Consider the following 23,942-nt stretch of genomic DNA (forward strand, 5'->3'; position numbering starts at 1 on the left):
AAGACGAAGAAGAAATATACGAAAAGATTGAATGAGCAGTTTCTGACCTTGGTTCTATTCTTGCTTTATAGGATTCACATAATAGAAAGTCCCAATTTCCGCATGAATCGTGTCATTCCTTCTCGCCATTCTCCTATTCCTCTGACGCCGATGATCCGAAGCAAGTTATAAAGCTCCCGACTGAAACCCTAGAAAAGAGGGGAAAAGATTTTAAGAGATCTTTGAAGAGGAAGAGCAGCAAACTCCTGCCGATCGACTAGGAACGGTAGATGAAGATAATGCACACCGCCTCAATTAGATGCCTAAATATGCGTTGGATGAAAGAACAAGAAGCGAGAATGAAAACCTATTCGCAATTTCGCATGATGCCTCATTGCGCCAAATCGCTCTTTTAGCGTCAAATCCCGCCAAATTAGAATATGCCTTAATATATATTTTTAAAGACACTTAAATAAAAGTGTCTTAATAAATATGTCATTAAAAGTTATTTTTTTTGTAATGTCATATTTTAGGCAAGATTTTGAATTTCAAAATTTATACTAATCAGACCGGACGATAAACATTGTACTATACGATATAATCAAATATTGCATGATCTAATCATGTAATTAAGGGATCAAATATGGATTAATTATTCCAGTTAGATCGTGATGTACGATTAGACCAATCATATTGTATGACCCAATCTCTACATGAGATAATAATTGATCACAACCATTCATATTGGACGATAATCTAATTCTATTAAACTAATCATACTGAACAATTTCATATAACGTACTTGATGACCAACTCAAATATTTGAATAGATCATACAACGACTTATTCTTCGTACAGTACTAACAGGGCTATTTGAACTAATCGTACTGTACGATTTTCTATCAAAATATACGATTAATCTCTACTGAATTGAATTATTATGGTTTTTTTATGAAGCCTTATATTTAAGCTCTCTTAATTGACTTGTTTTAAGCCTTTAGCTGTTCGGCTTTCTGGAGAGAAAGCTCTTAGAAGAGATCTGGCCTTTGGGAAGTAGAAAGAAGAGTTTATGCGTGAGGGAGAAGAAGTGTGAGGGGTTTTCACATGCTTGCTCCAAGCAAGCTTTTGCCTTGTTTCCTCCAAATGTAAGTTGCAACTCGAGCTCATAAGTTTATATTTTTTATTATAACAAATATTGTGGCTCACATCCTTATTATGTCTACTTGTATTTGAAATGTATATTTGTTTGTGTGTGTACTAATATTTTAGAAACACAATGCACCATCCAATAAAGATTCAGGGCTCAAGATTGGGTATAATAGGTTATGCTGTAAAATTTTTTATAATATTCATTGATGTATATTTAATTTTTTGAGTCAAGTTCTATAAGGATGTATGTTAGCGTGGTGATTATGCACACACATAGTCAGGGGGAGTGAGATTGAGTCAAAACCAGAAGTTTAAATTTTGAACTAATCGTATTGTATGATTTATATCGTACTGTATGATCAGCTCATCTAACTAATTATACTAGATCAATTAGATCGTACATGACGATAAGTTATGTTCATGAAAAATATCAATCAATCATAATTTAGATAAGATTTTAAGATTCAAAATTTGTTCTAATCGTCTAAGACAATATACATCGTAATGGATGATCTATGACAATGATACATAAATTAATCCATTGATTAGGGGACTAATTATGGTTAGATTTCTCGATCAGATTGTATAGGGTGATATACGATGATTATACTGGACGGTCTTTGATATTTCATGTGATGATCCAGCATCGTCCAAGATGAAATATAATAATTGTTCATCTAACCTGCCAGGATGATCCCCAATATCATACGAGAGGATCAATATAAGTTTGAATTGATCGTACTATAATATATAGTGATTATACAGTACTATTAGGTCAAATTCTACACATCGTATTGTATGATCTTTGGCAGTAGAATTGAGTTTCTAGGGTTTTTCAAAGCCCTCTATTTAAGTTTTCTCTAAAGACATTGTAAGTATCTTTGGCATGCATTAAGTCTCCATTCTTTTGGAGAAAACTTGAAGAGAGCCTTGAAAGGGAGAGAAGAAAGGGTGTAGTTTGAGAGGGAGAAGATCTTTGTGAGTTTAAAGGAAGTATGGAGGGGGTTTCACATGGTTGCTCCGACAAGCTTGCATCTTAGTACCATCAAATTCAAGGTCTGTCTTAAGAGAAATTTTGGGAAGAATACGATCTTTTTAGTGTCAAAAGACCAGAATACTCTGCTGCACTGGTGAAGATGAAAGCTATTCAAGATTCTCTGTCTCACTAGGAGGGTGAAAAGGAGTCTATGTTCTCTGCCGCACTAGGAGGGTGAAAAGGAGTCAAGGTTCTCTGGCTATGAAAGGAGTACGATCCTCTACAACATCAGGTTGGTGGAAGAGAGTTTGTAAGGGCTTCTCTGCCTAGTTGTGGGGGCTAAAGGAGAGTTACTAAAGGTTTAGTACAATACCTAGAGTGGGTGACTCCGGGGAGTGGACGTAGGTCAGGTTGACCGAACCACTAGAAAATCTGATATGTTTGTTCTTATTATTTTTTTGCACTTAATTTTTTGCATTTATTTTTTTGATAAATACATGGTTAGAAATCTCTTATTTTCTATTATTGTGAAATTACTTTGCTTCCGCATCAAGGGATAAAATTATCTATTTTAGATGTTGAAAAAGCTTTAAAAGGGAGTTTTTTTATTTAAAGAAATTTTTAAATCACAAATTCACCCAATTTTTGGTTAGCCTCGGGCTGATTATATAAGGTCTAACAACCTTCACGAACATTCAATGTCTTGCTTGGTTTCTTAGGTAGCTCTGGGAAGAAGAATGTTAGCCTGAAGACCGTCTAGGTTCTTTGCCTTCACCAAGAGTGTGAACAAGGATTGTTAGATTCTTTATCTTCACCAGGAGGGTGAAAAAGAGGTCAATGTTCTATGCCGCACAAGGTTGGTTAAATATTATAAGGGCTTCTCCGTCTAACTGTGGGGGTTAAACGAGAGACACTAAAGTTTTAGTGCAATACTCGGAGAGGACTCCAAGGAGTGAATGTAGGTCATTGTTTGACTAAATAATTATAAAATTTTGGTGTGTTCATTCTAAGTTTTGCTTTATGCAATTTACTTTTGTATGCTTTATTTTTCTGAAAATTGCATGTTAGAAAATTTTATGTTTTATGATATATTACTTTTAGTAACTCATCATCACTATAGTTATAAGTTTGTTTCATTAATTTTACCCCATTTTGAGTGATAACATTATTTGTTTTAAGTTATTAAAAAAATCTCAAAAAAATATTTTGTGTTAACTTTTTTAAACAACAAATTCACCCCCCCCCCCCCCCCCCCCTTGTTCCCCCCCCCCCCCCCCCCTTGTTGGTGTGCCTAGGGGTAGTTTAACAAGGCTTAACATCCTGCATCAAACTTTCACTATTTAATTTGCAATTCTTATCCTTTAATTCTACTTTACATATGATATCATCAACGTACATTATTTTTGTTGTATACAATTGTGCCTAAGATGAATTGTTTGGACTAATTAAGGCATGAAACTCTAAATCTATCTTTTCCTTGTGCTCAATTTTCTTAGATTCTTTTTCAATTTAAAATTTGTTAGATTTTCTCCAGTAAGTGCATTTTTTGCAACATCATGTCTTGAATACATCCATTGAGAAGGTCATAACACCCATGTAAGCTTGATATTACATAATTTTACCTTAAATTACAGTAGTAGAGATTGAGAAACTTTAATTCTCCTGGTAGAAGTTTACATGCATTTCTGCGTCAAAACTAATTTAAGACTGAATACAATTCTAAGTCTCTAACTACCATATAAGATAAGTTGGTAAATAATTTCCTTTTCTTTCTTCTAAATCCAATTTATTCAGCTAACCTATACAAGCAGGTTCATATATGCAATATGATTGTTTAACATCGATTATAATAATAGAAGGATTTTCGCAAATGGTTATGGTAAATCAAAACTCTATCTCATAATTTTGATTTTTATAGGTACAAATTATTAACTCTCTCGTATACAAAATAGAAAAGAAGCTGAACAAAGTTGGATTTGACTTGATTTATGTTGGTAGAAGAATATTCGATGGGATAGAAAAAATAGGACCATATGCCTTCAAAGTAAATTATTGAACCTTAAGATTATTAATCAATCAAGGTTTATAAATTGTTGTTTTTAATTTTTGTTTATCATTTATAGGTAGCCTTGAAGTTTGAGCATCATGATAGCAAAGGCTGCAATTTTGGCCCTCCATTTGAGTGGCAAGTGTATAGGTAAAGATTGATTTGTAGGTCCAACATGAATTCCAACTTTATAGTTTATGATTTGTTCCTTATTTATTGTTATGCTATTTCAGGTAATCTCAATGGATGTTATGGTATGCCATGGGTTCATAAAAAAGGCACTCAATGAGATTACTATATTTTTGGTAAGTGCTTGAACTATTATATTAAAAATAATGACTTAATGTGATTATGGTTTTTAATTAGTAAGAATATTCAATTATTTTCAGGTTATGGATATTCATGAGGGATTCACAATAGGAATTTGCTTAGAAAGGTTACGAAGGTTGGGTGTTTTATAATTTATGACTTGATTCTTTCACAATTAGTAATTTGATCCAAATTTAATTCATGTAATTTTGTAGTGGAAATAGTGTTGTTAAAATCATTCGAACCTTTTGGCACTAGATTCTACATCATTCTCTTTTCATTGGATTTATAAATTCATATTTTTCATTTGTACACATGTTGAATATTGATACGTCATCAAAAATTGTCTTGATTGAGCACGAATCTCGAGGCATATTCAAATTGGAAATTTTCAAAATCAGATTTGGGATAATCTAGATTCAAATTTCAGCAAAATTATAATCAAATTGAACATCTCAAAGGGACGAACCAAATAACACAAAAATTGGTCCAACCCAAGCCCAAATGGGTCCGAATCGGGGGCCTGAACCACATTTGGAAGGGTTAAAGCATTATTTGGATAATGAAATGATATCCAAATATGGCATGCTTATAGTCAAATCGAGCGTCTTGACGAGACGAATCCAACGAGCCCAAGATCTCTGATTCCGACACTGTTAAGGAACTTAAACAGTTGAAAACTCTCTACGATCGGGGGAATCAATACGAGCCATCCGATGGAGCACTCTGAACCTGACCCGGATCTTCTCTAGATTTACGGGGTGTGCCACTCATGAAAATCTATAAATAGACCCCCACTCTCTACATGAGAGGAACCTTGGCTGGAGATTAGGGAAAGCTCTGAAGCTTCAAGCGCTCTAGCACACCGTCTGGCCGCCGACAGCCTTCGTCGGACCACCGCCTGGCCGCCGACTGCAGTCATACTTTAGCCCGACCTACATCGGACCATTGCCCGGCTGCCGACCACCGCTGGACCACCTCCCGGCCGCCGATAGCCGCCGGACTTCAACGCGACCTTCGTCGGACCACCGCCCGGTCGCCGACTGCCGCCCAACTTCAGCCTGGCCGCCTACCACTGCTAGACTTCAGCCCGACCTTCATCGGACCACTGCTCGGCTGCCGATCGCCGTCGGACCACTGCCCGCCGCCGACCGTAGTTGTACTTTAGCTCGACCTTCGTCGGACGACTGCCTGGCCACCGACCATCGCCAGACCACCGACCGACTGCCACCGGACTTCTGCCCGACCTTCGTCGGACCACTGCCCGGCCCTCGACTGTTGCCGGACTTTAGTCGACCTTCGTCAGACCATCGCCCGGCTGCCGACCGCCACCGGACCACCGCTCGGTCGCCGACAGCCGTCGGACTTCAGCCCGATCGCCAACCGCATCCGGACTTCAGCCTGACCTTTGTCGAACCACCACCCGGACGCCGCCACCGCCAGACTACCGCCCGACCGCCACCGGACTTCTTCCCGACCTTCATCGGACCACCGCCCGGCTGCCGACCATCGCCTAACCACCGTCCGACCGCCAACCGTCGTTGGGCATCAGCCGGTCATCGCCGGGCCATCGCTCGGCCGCCGTTCACCTTCAGACCTTCATCGAATCGTTTCTTATCAGCCAAACTTTTGCGTAAAACCCATCAAATTTTTGTCTGACTGTCATCGGTCCTTTGACTAGCTCTTCAAATTACTATAATTTGACCACCTCTAAATCGAGGGATGGGTCAACCCTTGTAATTCACTCAAATTTAGTGGAATATTTTCACCTGGGAGAGGCCCCGTGATTTTTCCCTCTTCGGGTTTTCCACGTAAAAAAGATCGGGTGTCTTAATCTCTCTCTTTCTGCTTGCGTGCTGGATCTTCGTACAATGCTAAGACGCTAAATTTTATTTTTCTCTATTGTCGCGAATATTCCTTGACGCAACAAATACTATTTAAGATATTATTTTTATCTTCTAAAGATTATTTTTATATCACAAATTTTAGCAAATTCTAGCAAATTTTTGTTTGGTACTATTGCTAATTATAATTTGGATTCTATTCTTTCCATATTTCATATATTATAAATATAATTATATTATATTAGTTATTAATTTTGAATTTTTACCAAATTTGATTATATTGTAAAATCCTAAAATGGTGGACTTAGTGATTGTGCATTTTTATTATTTTCTTTCTAACTTTAAAAATTATTGCTGCACATATAATTTTAAGATAAATTTTTTATCTATTTAATCGTTTTAGTTTAATATATCAATATAATACTATAATATCATATTTATATTGAGCTTTTTTATCTAAATATTAAATGATTGATTTTATTGTATTATTAATTCTATAGAGAAAATATATATATTTTTTAAAATTGAATTGTTAATATATTTTCTCTAGTATGATTTTAACAGAAATATCTAAATCTTAAGTAAATTAAAAAATATTGATAAATTTAATATTTTTTAGAATAATAATTTTATTAAAATATTCATAATATAAATTTTTAATTTTAAATTTTTATCCGCATGCATTTAATGTCAAAAAAATTATACTAGTACATTTAGGATATGCATTCAAAACTCTGAAGTAATAATTTCTATTCAAGAAGCCGGCGTCGCTTAAAGGGATCGATGATCTATTTGTGTCGTCCCTTGCCATTCCGTCTGTCCAGCTATCCGACTCTGAGTAAATACGTGCTACACTGCCCTGTCAATCCTCCTCCGTTTGCCAACTCCACAGAAGCAATTTCATCTTCTCTTCTACTCTTCCATGGAAGCACCTCCCGCGGGCTACCGAAAGAACGTTGGCATATGTCTCATAAATTCGTCTAAGAAGGTCTGATGATTGTCGCTAAGTTTTCCTCCACTTCAATACCTCATCTTTATGTTTCTATCTAATTTCGGCAAATGTTTTTGTGCAGATCTTTTCAGCTTCACGGCTTGATATCCCTGATTCTTGGCAAATGCCTCAGGTTTTTATTTTTTCCTCCTGGTCTAAGTCTTTAACACTACCCTATTTATGATTTTTATGCGATTTTTCCAGTTGTTATCTGACCTTGTCTTAGTTCTAATATTATCTTTTCTTTAAAATGGAGTGGGCTATTTGGCATTTTCATTATGGCGGTAGGGTAATTGTATATTACTGAAATTTAGCTGGGCATCTGTATAAAGGTTGAATGATTTCTCTTTGGGTCGAGGGCAACAACATGTAAGCTGTAAGCCTCCTTTCGAGATGCATCAATCTCCATGTAAATGTGCCTATTTACTGATCCTATTAGCACATCAGTATGAGGAGGATGTAGGCGGCCTCAGACTGCAAATCGGGTCTAAAGGGGTTAGAGTCCGACACCGCCTGAAAGGGAAAATCTGGAGAGCACATGGATCTAATAATCAAGAATGTCACGGTAATGGCGTCCAAGAAACCGATACATGAAAGTGAGGACCAATGCCAACAAGAGTCTCTGACTATTCCATGGAGAGTGATATGTGCTGTCTTCTTTTAAATAACCGTGCTGTACAATTTTTTTGCATCCTTTTAGAACTACTCTGTCCGTAGTTCTTTCAGATCATTGTTTGGGAATGGCTGTAGGACTACCAATGATTGACACATGGCCATGCCTTGCTAATAGAGAAGAAGTACAATAATTACTCTTCTTTTTGCCACTACAACCTTAGCCAATTGACACCCACTTTGCCTTGATAGTCATTCTGCTAGTACTATACAATCACCTCCATTTTGTGCCTTTACATTCAATAATGAGCAGGCACACCTAATCATCTACCAATCTATTATTACCTGAGAGGTGAAGTTTTGGGGAGAAGCGTTCAAACCCTTCATGATCTAATGCCTTCATTGTGTTATGGAGCACACCTACCTTTACAATCAGGACTTTTTGTAACCTAGGAATCCCAGCCGCCATTAAGAGAGCAATGCCTAGGAGCCAAACATCCAAAGTTAAGAGCTCCCAATATAATTATTTTATTAGGTCAAATATAAGAAGAAATAAAGGTTTTTCAATTGAGTGTACTATACTTGTTTTGTCACTTACTCTTATGATCACCATCCTTCTATGAATCTCACAACCAATGTTTAGATAAATTCGTAATATATTAAATACTGATGTCAAGACTACATATTCTTGTTGAATATGCAAGTTAGATGCCCTTCAATAATGATATTTTTTGATAGTGTGATGAGTTTTATAATTGTCAGAGCATGTCCTCTATCCACCATTTGACTTTAATTTTGTTAATATAAACTATTCTTGGTTGGACTTATTTGGAGAGCTGTGGTCGTGAATTGGGGGTGTCTTTATAAGTGATGGAGGTAAATGGAGCCGAGCTCATGGATGTGAAGCTTTGCAATGGTGAATGCATAGGCCAAGGAGGACCATGATTGTTATGCTTCAACAATCAAACAACAACAACATGAAGCCTTTGTCCCACTAGATGGGGTCGGCTACATGAATCCTTTTTCGCCATTGTGTCATGTTAAAAGTCAAATTCTCATTTAAATCTAATGAAGAAAGATCATTTCTAATATATTCTAACCAAGTATTTTTAGGTCTACCTCTACCTTTCTTAACATAAGTCAAATCTAATATATCGACTTTCCTAACAGGGTCGTCGGAAGGCCTCCTTTTAATGTGGCCAAACCATCTAAGGCTACTATCTCTAATCTTATCTTCCATTGGAGCTACTCCAACCTTTTCACGTATATGCTCATTTTGTTATCCTATGTCTAAGGGTAAAACCACTCATCCACCTAAGCATCCTCATCTCTGCAACACTTAACTTAGTATTATGCATCTCTTTTAATGGCCAACATTCGTCACCATAAAGCATTGCAGGTCTCACCACCATCTTATAGAATTTTCCCTTAAGTTTGAGGGGGATTTTTCTATCACACAACAAGCCCGAAGCATTCCTCCACTTCAACCATCCAACTTGAATTCTGCTGATAATATCCCTATCTATTTAACCATCACTGTGAACAATAGATCCAAGATATCTAAAACATGTACTCTTATTAATGACATGAACGCACAAAGTCACAATCCCCTCACTAGGTCTATTGCTACTAAAATTACACTCAATATATTCAGTTTTAGATTTACTCAAGCGAAAACCTTTAGACTCTAAGGTTGACCTCCATAATTCAAGTTTATCTTCAACTCCATCTCTAGTCTTATCGACAAGAAGAATATCATCAGCAAAAAGTATACACCAAGGTACATCCTCTTGCAAATGTCTAGTGAGAACATCCATGACTAAAGCAAAAAGACAAACTTAAGGCTGATCCTTGATGTAATCCAACTGAAATAGGAAAATACTTAGTCAAACCACATTGTGTTTGAACACAAGTAATAGCTCATGCATACATATTTTTAATGATTTGAATATAAGCGTTATTAACTCCTTTCTTTTCAAGGACTCTCCATAGCACTTCTCTTGAAACTTTATCATATGCTTTCTCTAAATCAATAAATATCATATGCAGATCCTCCTTATTTTCTCTATATTTCTCCATCAAACCTCTCAATAAATGTATGACTTCCATAGTAGACCTACCCGACATGAATCCAATTTGATTTTGAGAAACATTAGTATTACATCTTAACCTACGCTCTATAACTCGCTCCCATAGTTTTAAAGTATGACACATTAACTTAATTCCTCTATAATTCGCACACTCCTGTGCATCACCTTTATTCTTAAAAATAGGAATTAACACGCTCATTCTCCACTCATCTGACATCTTTTTAGTTTTCAAAATAGTATTAAAAAATTTAGTATGCCAAGAAATTTCTTCATCTCCTAAGCATTTCCACATCTATTGGAATATCATCAGGTCCAAGAGCTTTTCCACACTTCATATTCTTTAAAGTCTCTCTAACTTTGATTTTACTAATACGCCGATAAAAATAAAAAACTTTATTTTCATTTAGGGTGATAAAGTCACTAAAGTCAATCGTATTTTCACAATCTTCATTAAAAAGTTTAGCAAAATTTTTCATCCACCTTTGTTGAATATCATCTTCTAAGAAAAGTACTTTTTGATTTTCATCCTTAAAACACTTCGCTTGAACTAAATTTTTAGTACTCGTATCTCTTTATTTGACTAACTTATACATATATCTTTCTTCCTCCTTAGTATTTAATCTATTATATAAATCATTAAAAGCTAATCTTTTTGCATCACAAATAGTTTTCTTAGATTCCTTACGAGCTTCAACAATCAAAGAGCTCATAAAATTATTGAAGATGACTTCCAAAATAATATATTATAATTCCCCCTGCTTTTATAATTGAAAAATTTCTCTCAATAATCATATATGGATGGTGTTAATAGTGGAAACTTGCTTTCTCAAGAGAATCAAAACAAGACTAGAGGTTCATTTGAGATAAGGAGAAAATATTACATTGTGGCTATTCTACTAGGAGACCTAGAAAGAAAACAATATGTGAAGATGAGGCAATGATTTATTGTGATTCAGTATTTAGACCTGCATCCATGTTCAAGGCAACATAGTGGCAATATGCTTTAGATTGTTATTTGAATACAATGGAGGTATCATACAGTCTTCAGGGAGCATTCTTGAGAGTGTTGAGTAGAAAGGAAATAAAGAGGGGTCAAATACAATCAGATGTTACATCCAGGATGAAAATTTTGAGTTAATTAATTACATAAGGTGGGATGAAGAGAAGAAGAGAAAATAACGGTGAGACTTAGCTTTTCTGGCAAATGTTGGTCGAATATTTGGTAAGAACTTTGATGAGCTTTGAAGGGGCTCAATGAAGTCATTGATGTAGAATATCAGGATTATGATCAATGGATCAAACATATAAGAAATCAAGGGCTAGGAGATCATCATTTTACAAAAAATCTTAATCATCTATGAAGGACCTTGATATGAAAATTTTAGTTTTATATTAAAGGCTGGATTTAAAAATTTAGCCTAAATTTTGAACTTTCAAACTTTAACCCATATGGAAAGATTTAGATTTATATTTCTTTTATTTTAATAGTTGTTGGACTGATTAAAAAGATAGCATGGCTGGTCAAGACTTGAGTGGATTTTTGATTTCAAGTTTTTTTTTTCTGAAGTGGAGGATTGATTTCAATTCCCTGTCTTCCTTTCTTCTTGTCCCCTTGTCTTTTATTTTTTGTTTTCTTTGAATTTTAATTTTATGAACGAGATAATAAATATATGCTTGAATGAATGAAATTTAACTTTGATTGATTAAAAAAATGGAGGTGTTATTATCTTGGGGAGGTAGCTTGGCAGTTGACCCCTTTTTTTATTTTAGCTTGGTAGTTGACCCTTGGCTCTTCTTGGTGATAATTGCTCCTCTTTGCTGATTGATCTGTATCCCTATCTCTATCACCTCCTCATCTTCATCATCTCCTACATTCCTACCACCCTTCCTGATCATCCCTAGTTTCCATAGCTTTCAAACAACCCACAACTCCCACCCTCTCAAGAGCTCTCGACCAAGCTATCTATCTCAATCCTAAGCCCCCAAATGCTAGAGAATCTTTCCATTTACTCCATAACTAATCTCCATACATACATCTAACCTCCCAAATCCTTCCCATCACTTAAATCCACCCATAATGCTAAATCCTAATTTTTAAACCTAAGACTAGGTGTTCTAAAATTTTGATCCCAACTAAGGGTTGATTGACCACTTCTTCTCTTCATGAAACCGATACGCCACTATCTGTACACCAAGGGGTTTGACAACATTGGAAACATCGCACCACAACAATCTAGAGCCTTTTTATCATCAACATTCTGAGGCTGTCAATTCTAGTATCAGAGAAAAAACTTGGACTATGGCAAGATAGTGCAAGGAGCTTTGGAGCTTGAACCATTGGTATTTTTTATCTGTAGTATTGGGTAATTTTTAACTTTTGATCTTGGTTAATTTCTTTTATTATGATTTAGTAAAATAAAAAAGAAAATAGGATATTAATACATATTGTTGGTAAGCCTATGATATGTGTCATTATCTCCAACTTATTGCTTCCAACTACTTTAAAAAAATAAAAAGCCTCCAATTATAAAGTTTTGCCAATTTCCTATATGAGAATATATATTGTAACCCTATATTGAGAGAAAACATTGGTAAGGGTATGCTCCACATTCAACATAGAAACCCATTTTGAATGTTAGCCTATACATAATGTAAAACCCGCGAACTGTCACTTGAGACCCTGCACGCTTTTCGATGCGTCGCGACGAGTTTTAAGTGAAAAATTCAAAGTCGTCGGAATTCGACGCAATAAATTTTATAAAATTGTGTACAAAATTTGGAGTGAATTGATATATAAAACTTATATTTAATTTCTCTTAATTTGAGAGATAATACCTAAAATACCCTTAGTCAATACTAAAGAAAATATGGTTTAAGTGAGGGCATTTATGTCATTATGTAATTAAAACTAGCCCTCATCCCTCTTAGAAATTCGATCCCTATTTGTTCGTTCATTCGGTCCCCATTTGTTCGTTCGGCCGAAACCTAAAACCGAGAGAGAAAGAAAGGGCGAACGGGCAAGGAGGCGGGGAGGCTTCGGGCGGCGGTTTCCAGGGGCCATTCGTGGAGGAACTTGTAGGGAAAACTAAGGGAAGGCTAAGGTAAGTTGTTTGCAAGAGTTTCCACTTCTTTTCTTTGAGTTTTCTTTAACGGAAGAAAACTAGGGTTTTGAGAAAATGCAAGTTTTCTTTAAGATAAAGATAGGGGAGGGTAGGGGGATGTTTTTAAACCCAAATATGAGCTGATTTCATGAAACATGTGGGTTTTAAAATTTAGGGTTTTATCCGATTTTGATTTTCTTTCAAAATGTCTTTGTAGGAAAGTTTTTAATTCATGTTATGAAGTTTTTTTGTGAAGCTAGATTATTTTAGGAGACATTTTTCATGCTCAAATAGTTAGGGTTATCCAAAATAATGAAAACCCTTTTGAGTGTGTAAAAAATGAAATTAACATAGTTTGAGAGAGGGGTTTTATAGAAAATCAAAGCTTGGTGTATGAAATAGTTACATGTTTATAATCTAGGGTTTTTTAAAGGTTTGAGAGGGAGAAAAATTATGTTTGCATCTTATGTTTGTCTTTTGAAGATTTTGATTGTGTAAGAGGAAAGGGTCGTAAGGACTTTTGACAGATCGCATTGTTGATGAGGTAGGTGAAATTGACTTCTTTTAAATTTAGAAAATCTTTTTACATGCAAATACTTAGAAATGATATTTCTTTTTATGCTTTTTATGATATCATTATGACTAGCATGTTTCTTTATAAAAGCTCATGATCACTTGATGTAAAAGCAAAGTCCTTTTTATGTAATATTAGAATTCAATGATGAATCTCATGCTTCATCCTTTACATGTACTACACATGCCTCTCTTTACATGCAAATATACATTTGAGTATAGCAAATATGTATTTCCATATGAAAATATACGCTTGAATAGTTTACATAAGCCTCTTTTATGAATATGTAAGAATTATGTGCATGTGCATGTTGACGCGGAAGTATCAATGGTAAAAGAGCTCTTTTGAGCAATAGTAATGGGGCTCTTTTGAGCCAAATGGTAAATGAGGTTCTTTTGAACCAAATGGTAAAGGAATGTCCAATTTTTATGTACCTGATTAGTACAAATGATACTTCCGAGACAAGTGTTACATATTAAGATATTATAACATCTTTATGTTATATGCATATGAGGTTTTCATTTGAGGTATGAATGATTAAAGGGGAAGAATTGAAAGGTTATGCAAAGAATGAGAACTTAAAGGTTGAAGTAAAGACATGTTTCACCTTAGACAAATGTTGTAATATATTGATTATTCTTTTATTGAGATATAAAAACATGTTGTAGTTTCTTCCCTTGTATCTAAATTTATTTGAATGTCATTTACATCTACTGAGTTGTGACTCACCCTACTTATGAGACACAATTTTAGGAGAGCAGATAGACCTCCCCTTACGTACCGTCGTAGGGAGACAACTTACGACATGTTTTGTCTTTTTATTTTTGATGTTCTGTGATAGAAGGATTAGAGATGATATGTAAGGAAATGCTTTTGGACACCTTTCATATTTTGGAAACCTTATGTTTGAATTACTATGTTGATGTGTTGTTGAATGAATAGAAAGAAAGAAAAAAATTTCCTCTTGGTTTTATTTTAGTGGCTCTTTCTTATGATTTAAAGATGTTTTATATATTGAAATGCGAAAGTTTTTATTTCCTACTGTTCGATCTCCGTTCCCGCCTTGCACTTACGAGCTAACCGGGCCGGGTCGTGACACATAAAAGCCTATTTTATATTATTTTGTATTAATTTGTAATTTATTGTAGGAGGCTTACATTGCAAGAATTTTATGTTAAAGTGCAAACGACTTAAAAATTATGTTGACATTTATGCCATACACCTTTGCATAAACTAAACTTGGCATGCATTTAAAATGTCTTTTGATTGAATCTTTGAAAAAAGGATAAATTTTTTAGCATCTTGTGAGCATGTTTCTTGTAATTCATGATACCCAAGTTAATCTCAATGGATTAAGTTGAAGGAATCACTATGATGGTAGATGTTATGAATACTTTGTTCTATGAGAGTGATTTAAGATACGAAGAATTTGTAGAGTAGGTTCGAGCCCAATTATATGATATTAGAGACAGAATACAGGAGTTGGGAACTCGTGTGAATGTTTTGGCGATGCAAACACAAAAGCCAACCAACCACCTCTTGTACTTGCATAATCTATTCACCCTAATTCAAAGTATGATGATCCTTGCGTAAATCTTATGAAAGAATAGCCCCTTGGAAGGCCATCTTTTAAAATGAATGACGGTAGAGGAGAACACCTTAATAAGTATGCTGAAAAATTTACTGTTCCTGCAAGGAGGATTAAAGTTGAAGCACCTTCTTGTGATGGTGTGTATGATCCTAATAAATCTTTGGATTGGGTAGTACAATTGGTTGAGTTATTTAGTTGATAATAGGCTGGATGACTATCAAAGGTTTCATCTTTGCTAAGATGAAATTAGTTGGTCATGCAATGATTTGGATTAATATTTTGGCAAAGTTGCAAAGACTAAGAGCCAATCTCACTTGAGCAGATAGAGGAGATGCTTAGGGTTAAGTATTGTCTTTTTGACGTCATGATATGAAATTACATGAACAATCACTAACCTATAGGCAAGGAGCTATTTAGGTCACTAGTACCTTAGCACTTTTGGGGACTTAACATCCATGATAACATGTACTGACAATAATGGACAAATAGCCAAAAAAAAAAATATTTGGTTGTAGAGTTGATAGAGGGAATGAGTTTATTTAGAATTTTAGTACTATTGTTAGTCCTATTATAGACATCTCGAAGTAGGAGAAGTTTTTTTTGGATTCCTACTACATAAAATGCTTTAGGATAGGTTAAGTTCCTTATGACATCTGTACTAATGCTTAAGGTTCTTGATTTTAAAAAGGAAAAGTCCTTTGTGATGCATCAGGGGTTTGTATAGATGGTATCCTAAGCCAAGAAAATCATCCTGTCGCCTTGTTTAGTGAGAAATTGAATGATGCAAAATAAAAGTATTCTACTTATGACAAATAATTCTATGTCCTTACTCAATCATTAAAGCATTGAGGTGTTATCTATTACATAAGGTGTTTGTCTTAACTTAGAGAAAGGTGCCTTAAGGTTTATAAACAACTAAAGGAAGCTTAATCACGTACATGCCAAGCAGATGGAATTCTTACAAGGTTATTAATATGTCCTAAAACCTAAGCCTAGAAAAGAGAATGAACCTGCTGCTGCTTTTTCTAGTATGACATTAGTATTGTATTCTTTAGAGCATCAATACGGGGTTTCGATATAACTAATGAAGATTACTCTATATGCCCTGATTTCATGCTATCTATCTTGTGCATCTTGACAAATTTTCAAACCTCTAGCATTAGGAAATCAACTATGCATCTTTAGATCATTCCTTGGAGAATTTTGTCATCTCTGAGCTACATTCTGGCGGCATAGCGTGCCACTTTAGTAAGGACACGACCATATGATTGATCAAGACTAGATTTTATCGGCTCTCATTGAATAGGGATTTCCCAAAGCTAATGGCCAATCATTACACTTACAAACAAGCTAAAACAGCTAAACAAGGGTCTGAGAGATACATTGCATTGGCCATTTATTGTAGATATTGGGAGGATTATCAATGGATTTTATACTAGGATTACCAAGGATACAAGAGGGCATGATAGTATATTTGTGGTGGTAGGTTGATTGTCAAAGATGACCCATTTCTTGTCTTGCTTAGGGACAAATAATACATCACATGTGACCAGGTTATTTCTTTAGGGAGGAAGTGAAATTGTGTGGCCTATAATTCACAATTGTCTCAAATAGGGATGTGAGATTGTCTTTTATTTTTTGGAAGATATTGTGGAAGTTGCTTGACACTAAATTACTTTTTTTTTTCCTGATTGAAGTTGTTGGCTTTAGCTTATACACATAAGTTTTGCTAAGTCAAGAGGAAGCTTGGGAATTGAAATTATGAACATTCCCTGCTAATAATCTCAAAAAATTCCCAAGGATATTATTGACTTGCCAAAACTTACACCAAAACTTGCTAAAGATTACTTAGATTTCAATTTTATAAGGCAGAGTTCAAATGGGTAGCACTGCCCTTGTTAGGTCCCAAGCCCTGGATAAAAAAGTGGAGGGTTGCGTTAGGTTGTCGACAGCTAGCATAAAATTTGTCGAATAATCATGACATGAATATTTTAATAAATTGTGTTAATGTTAGGGCGTTCCCTGGAAGCGACGCGCTATATGGCCTGAATACAGTGAGAAGTGTGCAAGGGCTGCTGTATTGATGCCCGGATGTAGTGTTAAAAAGACAAGGGTTCCCACATCATGGGTGGATGTGGGCAAAGAAATTAGTCTATAAAACTAAAATTAGGTTAGGACTGTGGAATGTAGGTTCCCTTACAGGCAAATTAATTGAATTAATTGATATTATGATTCATAGGAGATAAATATTCTATGCATTTAGGAAACTAAATGGGTGGGAGAAAAGGCTAAGGAGATTGATAGTTTAGGGTTTAAACTTTTGTATTTTATTAGAATTCATACTAAAAATGATGTAGATGTGATTATATATAAGAGTTTTGAAGATAATATTATAAAAATTGATAGAATTAGAGATAAAATTATTAATTTGAAGATTATTATTGATGCTAAGATTATTAATATTATAAGTGCTTATGCTCCTAAAGTATGTTTGAATGTGTTTAAAATTAAAATTTTGGAATGACTTAGAAAAATTAATTCAAAAGATTCCTCTTAAAAGATTTTTTTATTGGAGTAGATTTAAATGGACATGTTGATAGAGACGTTGATAATTTTAAAAGTATTCATAGTGGCTATGGGTTTGGAGTGACCAATGAAGGTGGTAATACTATATTAGATTTTGCTCTAACTTATGATTTTGTAATTGCTAATACATTTAAGAAAATAGATGAGCATTTTATCACTTATAAGAATGAATATAGTAAAATTCAGATTGATTATTTTCTTATAAGAAAAATAAATCATTTAAATTGTAAAGATTGTAACATTATTCCAAGTGAGTTTATGTAGCCAACATCGTGAAAGGAAATACTTGAGTTCACAAGTAATCCAAGAGGAAATACTTAGTTCGCAAGCAACTATAGCAATAATTGGTCAAAATAGCGAGAAAATAAGAAAAATCGGGATGAAATCAATCTAAGAATGATAGATTGCAATAGTAGAATCAATGCAAAATAAACTCCAAGCAAGATACAATTGATCCTCAATTCGAGAGGATTGTCTCGCTCAATCTCTAGATTGTGGATCTAGAGCCTAAGACACCAAGAAGGCTCCAAGAGAACAAACTCAAATCATGCATGCCCTAACTCTAGCTTCTCATGTTCTTTAAATACAATTTTTTTCTAATAAAAAACTTCCTAACATAAACCAAATTCAAATTCTCTTATGCATTAGCCGCACTCTCTCTCTCTACTTGCTGGCCTAGGGGGCCCACAGCCTTGGGCGAACTTAAGGAGGCATCTTAGCCCGCTTCCTGTAAAACTGAACCGGCCTCTCTTGGGCCGGTTTGGTTGGTTTGGGGATAACCCTCGTAACAATACCCCGCTCCCAAAGAACCACCTTGTCTTAAGGTGAAAACTAGGAAACTGATGTTTCATCCTCTCATCAGGTTCCCAGGTGGCATCGTAGTCCGGAAGGATTTTCTACTTGATCAGTACTTCTTTAGCTCCATCCTCCCTCTGGCCAGTTGTAAGGGTTCCAAAATCATCTCTAACTCCTCCATGAGTGTCACCGGTAACTCCGAGCTAGCTGCATAATCTCAAATTGCCCTTTTTAATGGGGATACATGAAAAACATAGTGTATAGTTGCCATCGATGGTAGCTTCAGGCGATATGCAATTGCTCTAATCTTCTCCAATACTTCATATGACCCAAAGTATCTTGGGGTAAGCTTTTCATTTCTTCTGCTAGCGACTTATTTCTACCTATACGGTCTGAGCTTCAAAAACACATTTTCCTCTACCTTAAACTGGATGTCTCTTTTATGCCCGTCAATCTGTTTCTTCATGATTTGCTGAGCTCTCAGCAAATGCCATTTCAATTCTTCTAACACTCTGCCCCTCTTCTCTAAGTACTCCTCTACTGAAGAAATTGGAGTGCTGCTATTCCCAAAGTGTACCAATTGAGCAGGATCTCTTCTATACAACACCTTGAATGGGGTCATTTGAGAAGCAGAATGATAAGAGGTGTTGTAGCAATACTCAGCCCATGATAGTCACTTGACCCAAAACCTGGGTGTCTCCTACACAAAGCATCTGAGGTAGGTCTCTAAGCTTCTGTTGACCAATTTTGTTTGGCCATTTGTCTATGGGTGGTAGGCGGTGCTCCTTTTCAAAACGGTTCCCTGCAATCTTAATTGTTCTTTTCAAAAATGGTCTAGGAAACCTTATCCCTGTCGGATACTATTGCCTCTGGTACCCCATGCAGTCTAACTACCTCTTTGATGAAGGTTGATGCTACTGTTACTGTCGTGTAGGGATGTTGTAAGGGAATGAAGTGAGCATACTTGTTCAATCTATCCGCTACTTCCAAGATCACTATGAAACCTTCTGAACGGGGCAACCCATCTATGAAGTCCATAGATACCTCCTCCCATATGCGTTCTGGTAAAGCCAATGGCTGTAGTAGCCCTTATGGTGACATGGCTAAATACTTGTTCTTCTGACAGACTTCACATATGGCCACCATCTCCTTCACATCTTTATGCATCACCGTCCAGTACAGCTTCGAGGTTAGCCTCCTGTAGGTCTTCTACACCCCGGAGTGACCCCCAACTGCACTCTCATGAAACTCCTCCAGTAAGTGTGGAATGTGGACTAATGTCCTAGGCATCACAAATCTCCCCTGATATAGAAGTCTCTCCTCATCCAGTGAGTACCTTGATGGCTACCCCCTTCCCTCAATAAAAATTTGTCATAATTTTTCCAAACTCCTAATCCTGAGCACTCTCCTCCCTGATGGCCTCCTAATCTAGCATCATAGGAATCGATACTGCCATCTTCTGCAGCTCCCCCACACATTTAGACAAGGCATCTGCTTCCTTGTTCTCCACTCATGGCCTGTACTGGATCTCGAAATCATATCCCAACAATTTGGACAGCCACCTCTGATGCTCCTCGGTCACTATCCGTTACTCCAACAAGTAATTCAGGCTTCTTTGATCGGTTATGAGTTCTGACAATGAAATGCTGACCTAACAGGTAGGGTCGCCACTTCTGGATGGCTAAGATGATGGCCATCAACTCCCGCTCATAGATGGATTTCAGCCTAGCTCTGGCTGTCAACGCCTAGCTGAAGTAGGTAATGGGTCGACGATTCTACATGAGTACTTCCCTCAATCTGTAAACTGAAGCATCTGTCTCTAATATGAATGCCTGAGTGAAGTCTGGTAAAGCTAAGACTGGTATAATAGTCATCGCCTTCTTTAGTCTCTCAAATGTTGTTGTGGCCGCTTATCCCCATACAAACTCATCTTTCTTCAGCTGCTCTGTTAGTGGCCAAGCTATAGTGCCATGCCCTTTGACAAACCTCTTGTAGTATCCCGTCAGTCCTAAGAATCCTCTCAACTCCTTCAGATTCTTAAGTAAGGGCCACCTCAGTATAGCCTCAATCTTTGACTGATCTACTGCCACCCCTTCTGTGGACACAATGCTTCAGATATTCTACACTGGTCTGGGCAAAACAACACATCTTTAGATCAACCTTTAGCTGATGTTCCTATAGGACTCCCAAGACCGTCTTCAAGTGCTCCAGATGCTCTCCCTCAGTTTTGTGGTACACTAGTATATTATTAAAAAACACCAAAACAAACTTCCGGAGGTACTACCTGAACACCCTGTTCATCAGTGACTGGAAAATAGTAGGGGCGTTGGTAAGCCCAAACGGCATTACCAAAAACTCATAATACCCCTCATGTGTCCTGAAAGCTGTCTTAGAGATATCTGCCTCCCTCATTCTAATCTGGTGGTATCCTGACTTCAAATCCAGTGTAGAGAACATCACTGCCCCATTCAGTTCATCCAAAAGCTCATCAATCACAGTAATAGGGAACTTATCCGGCATTGTCTCCTTGTTTAAAACTATATATTCCACACAATCATCAGTTCCCATCCTTCTTCTTGACCAAGAGGACTGTATTAGAGAAGGGACTCACACCCGACCTGATGATCCCCGCCTCCAGCATCTCCTGGATCAGTTTCTCAATTTCATTCTTCTAAAATTGGGAATATCGGTAGGGCATGAAGCTGATGGGAGCCACACTATGTTGCACCGATATGGATACGGCGATACGGATATGACACAATACGGATACGAGACACGCCAATTCTAAAAAATAAAGGATACAGATACGGCGTGGATATGACATTATAATATATAAATAATACATAAAAATTAAGAAAGTAATCAAAATGTAATATTTGAAATGACAAAAAATTTGAAATAAAAGTAAGCATTAAATATTTAAATGTCTAGTACAACAACAAAAACAAGAAGATAAATTGTTCAGCACATGAAATTTCAACTATTCAATAGAAGGAATGATAGAATTAGCTTCTTCAGTGGTTTGTCTTTGAGTTTCTATATCATCTTCAATAAATATCATGGCTTCTAATTCAGGCTCATCAAGTGAAAGATTAGCAATTTCTAGATTCAAATCCATCTCCAGCAACATCCCACATCCTGTTGTCTCCTTCCGTATAAGTTGGAGTTTTCCTTGAGAAAAGCCGAAGGTTTGTATGCACATAAACTAAATCTTCAGCCCATTGTGGAGTAATTTTATTTCTCTTCATTGATTGGATGAATGAGTATGTTCTCCAATTTCTTTCACAACAAGATGAGGATGAAACTTGACAAAACAATTTTATAGCGATTGTTTGAAGTAGAGGCGCTAAAGCTCCATGTATAATCCACCATATTTTCGGATCAATTCTCTACCTATTAGGCAATGACTCTTAGTCACCAAAGTCCTATAAATAACCAAAAAATTTAACAAGCTCAATATTGACACTTCTTCTCTCCTCCTCATTTGGAAAATAATGCTTCAAACTTATCTTCCTCATATTTAAAATTTTTAAATCTTTATGTGGAGAAACTCTTTGAGGATCCTCTTGAAGCTATTCTTTAGTTGAATATCTTAAAAAATATTAAAATGAAAAAAATGAAAAAATGTTGAAATTACTAAACAAATATGTTGCACCGATACAGATACGGCAATACGGATACGACACGATACGGATACGGGACACGCCAATTCTTAAAATACAGGATAGGGATACTGCACAGATACAACATTATAATATATAAATAATACATAAAAATTAAGAAATTAATCAAAGTGTAATATTTGAAATGACAATTTTTTTTAAAAATAAAAGTAAGTAATAAATATTTAAATGTCTAGTACAACAACAAAAACAAGAAGATAAATTGTCCAGCACATGAAATTTCAACTATTCAATATAATGAATGATAGGATTAGCTTTTTCAATGGTTTGTCTTTGAGTTTTTATATCATCTTCAATAAATATCATAGCTTCTAATTCAGGCTCATCAAGTGACAGATTAACAATTTCTAATATTCCCATATCCTCAAGAGATTCAAATCCATCTCCAGCAACATCCCACATCCTGTTGTCTCCTTCCATATAAGTTGGAGTTTTCCTTGAGAGAAGTCGAATGTTTGTATGAATATAAACTTAATCTTCAGCCCGTTGTGGAGTAATTTTATTTCTCTTTATTGATGGATGAACACGTATGTACTTCAATTTCTTTCATAACAAGATGAGGATGAAACTTGGCCAAGCAATTTTATGGCGATTGTTTGAAGTAGAGGCGCTGTAGAAGATAAGATTAGAGAGAGTCGCCTTAGATGGTTTGGTCACATAAAACGGCGGCCTTCTGATGACCCGGTTAGGAGAGTAGAGGTATTAGATTTGACTTATGTTAAGAAAGGTAGGGGTAGACCTAAAAAGACTTGGTTAGAAAATATTAGGAATGACATTTCTTTATTAGATTTAAACGAAAATTTGACTTTTAATAAAACACAATGGAGAAAAAAGAGTCATGTAGCCGACCCCACGTAGTGGGATAAAGGCTTGTTGTTGTTGTTTGAAGTAGAGGCGCTGAAGCTCCATTTATAATCCACCACATTTTCGGATCAATTCTCCACCTATCGCCTAATGACTCTTGGTCACCAAAGTCTTCTAAATAACCAAAAAATTTAGCAAGCTCAATATTGACACTTCTCTCCTCTTCATTTGGAAAATAACGCTTCAAACATGTCTTCCTCATATTTGAAATTTCTAAATCTTTATGTGGAGAAACTCTTTGAGGATCCTCTTGAAGCCATTCTTTAGTTGAATATCTTCAAAAAATATTAAAATGAAATAATTAAAAAATGTTGAAATTACTAAACAATAAATTGTAAATTAATAATGAAAAATATTGAAATTTACCTGAGATTTAGTGAGTGAGCCAAGCAATGTAAATGTGTATTACTTTTGCTCCACATATCTTCTAGAATAGCATAAATAACATCCTAGAAGCTTGAGTCTTCATGAAGTGTCTTCATCTCATATCTATATATAATTTCATTTACTTTGGCAAGCATTGAATCCCACATCTCATAAATGAGATGTAAACAAGTCTTATCCATATTAGCTACTCTCAATATCTCATAAATTGGATATGTGAAATTTATGATGTATTCAATTTCATCCCACCATAAATCATCTAAAAGTTTCTCCTTTATATATCTAGCCTTTCCAACATCATCTTTCCTATAACAGGACCATTTGTCACTGATCACCATAGCTTGAAGAGCATTTTTTATTTTTTTGA

General features: G+C 35.8%; 1 protein-coding gene across 12 annotated transcripts in view; it reads left to right on the forward strand.

Annotated features, from left to right (window-relative positions):
• Nucleotides 1-7,049: 7,049 nt before the first annotated feature.
• Nucleotides 7,050-23,942, forward strand: part of LOC110099205 (nudix hydrolase 26, chloroplastic) — a 76,883-nt gene continuing 59,990 nt past the window's right edge. For 3 of the 12 annotated variants that reach the window (XR_003701412.1, XM_028696619.1, XM_028696620.1), the window contains exons 1-2: nucleotides 7,052-7,292; nucleotides 7,378-7,428. Coding sequence is in view for 10 of the 12 variants with exons in the window: in XM_028696619.1 (XP_028552452.1) it covers nucleotides 7,227-7,292; nucleotides 7,378-7,428 (117 nt within the window). In the remaining 2 variants the exon portion in view is untranslated. Of the gene's footprint in view, nucleotides 7,293-7,377; nucleotides 7,429-23,942 lie in introns of all 12 variants that reach the window. The other 9 variants (XM_028696621.1, XM_028696624.1, XM_028696626.1 and 6 more) reach the window with 7 other exon arrangements.

This window comes from Dendrobium catenatum, unplaced genomic scaffold (genome assembly GCF_001605985.2).
Source record: "Dendrobium catenatum unplaced genomic scaffold, ASM160598v2 fragScaff_scaffold_789, whole genome shotgun sequence".
NCBI lineage: Eukaryota > Viridiplantae > Streptophyta > Magnoliopsida > Asparagales > Orchidaceae > Dendrobium > Dendrobium catenatum.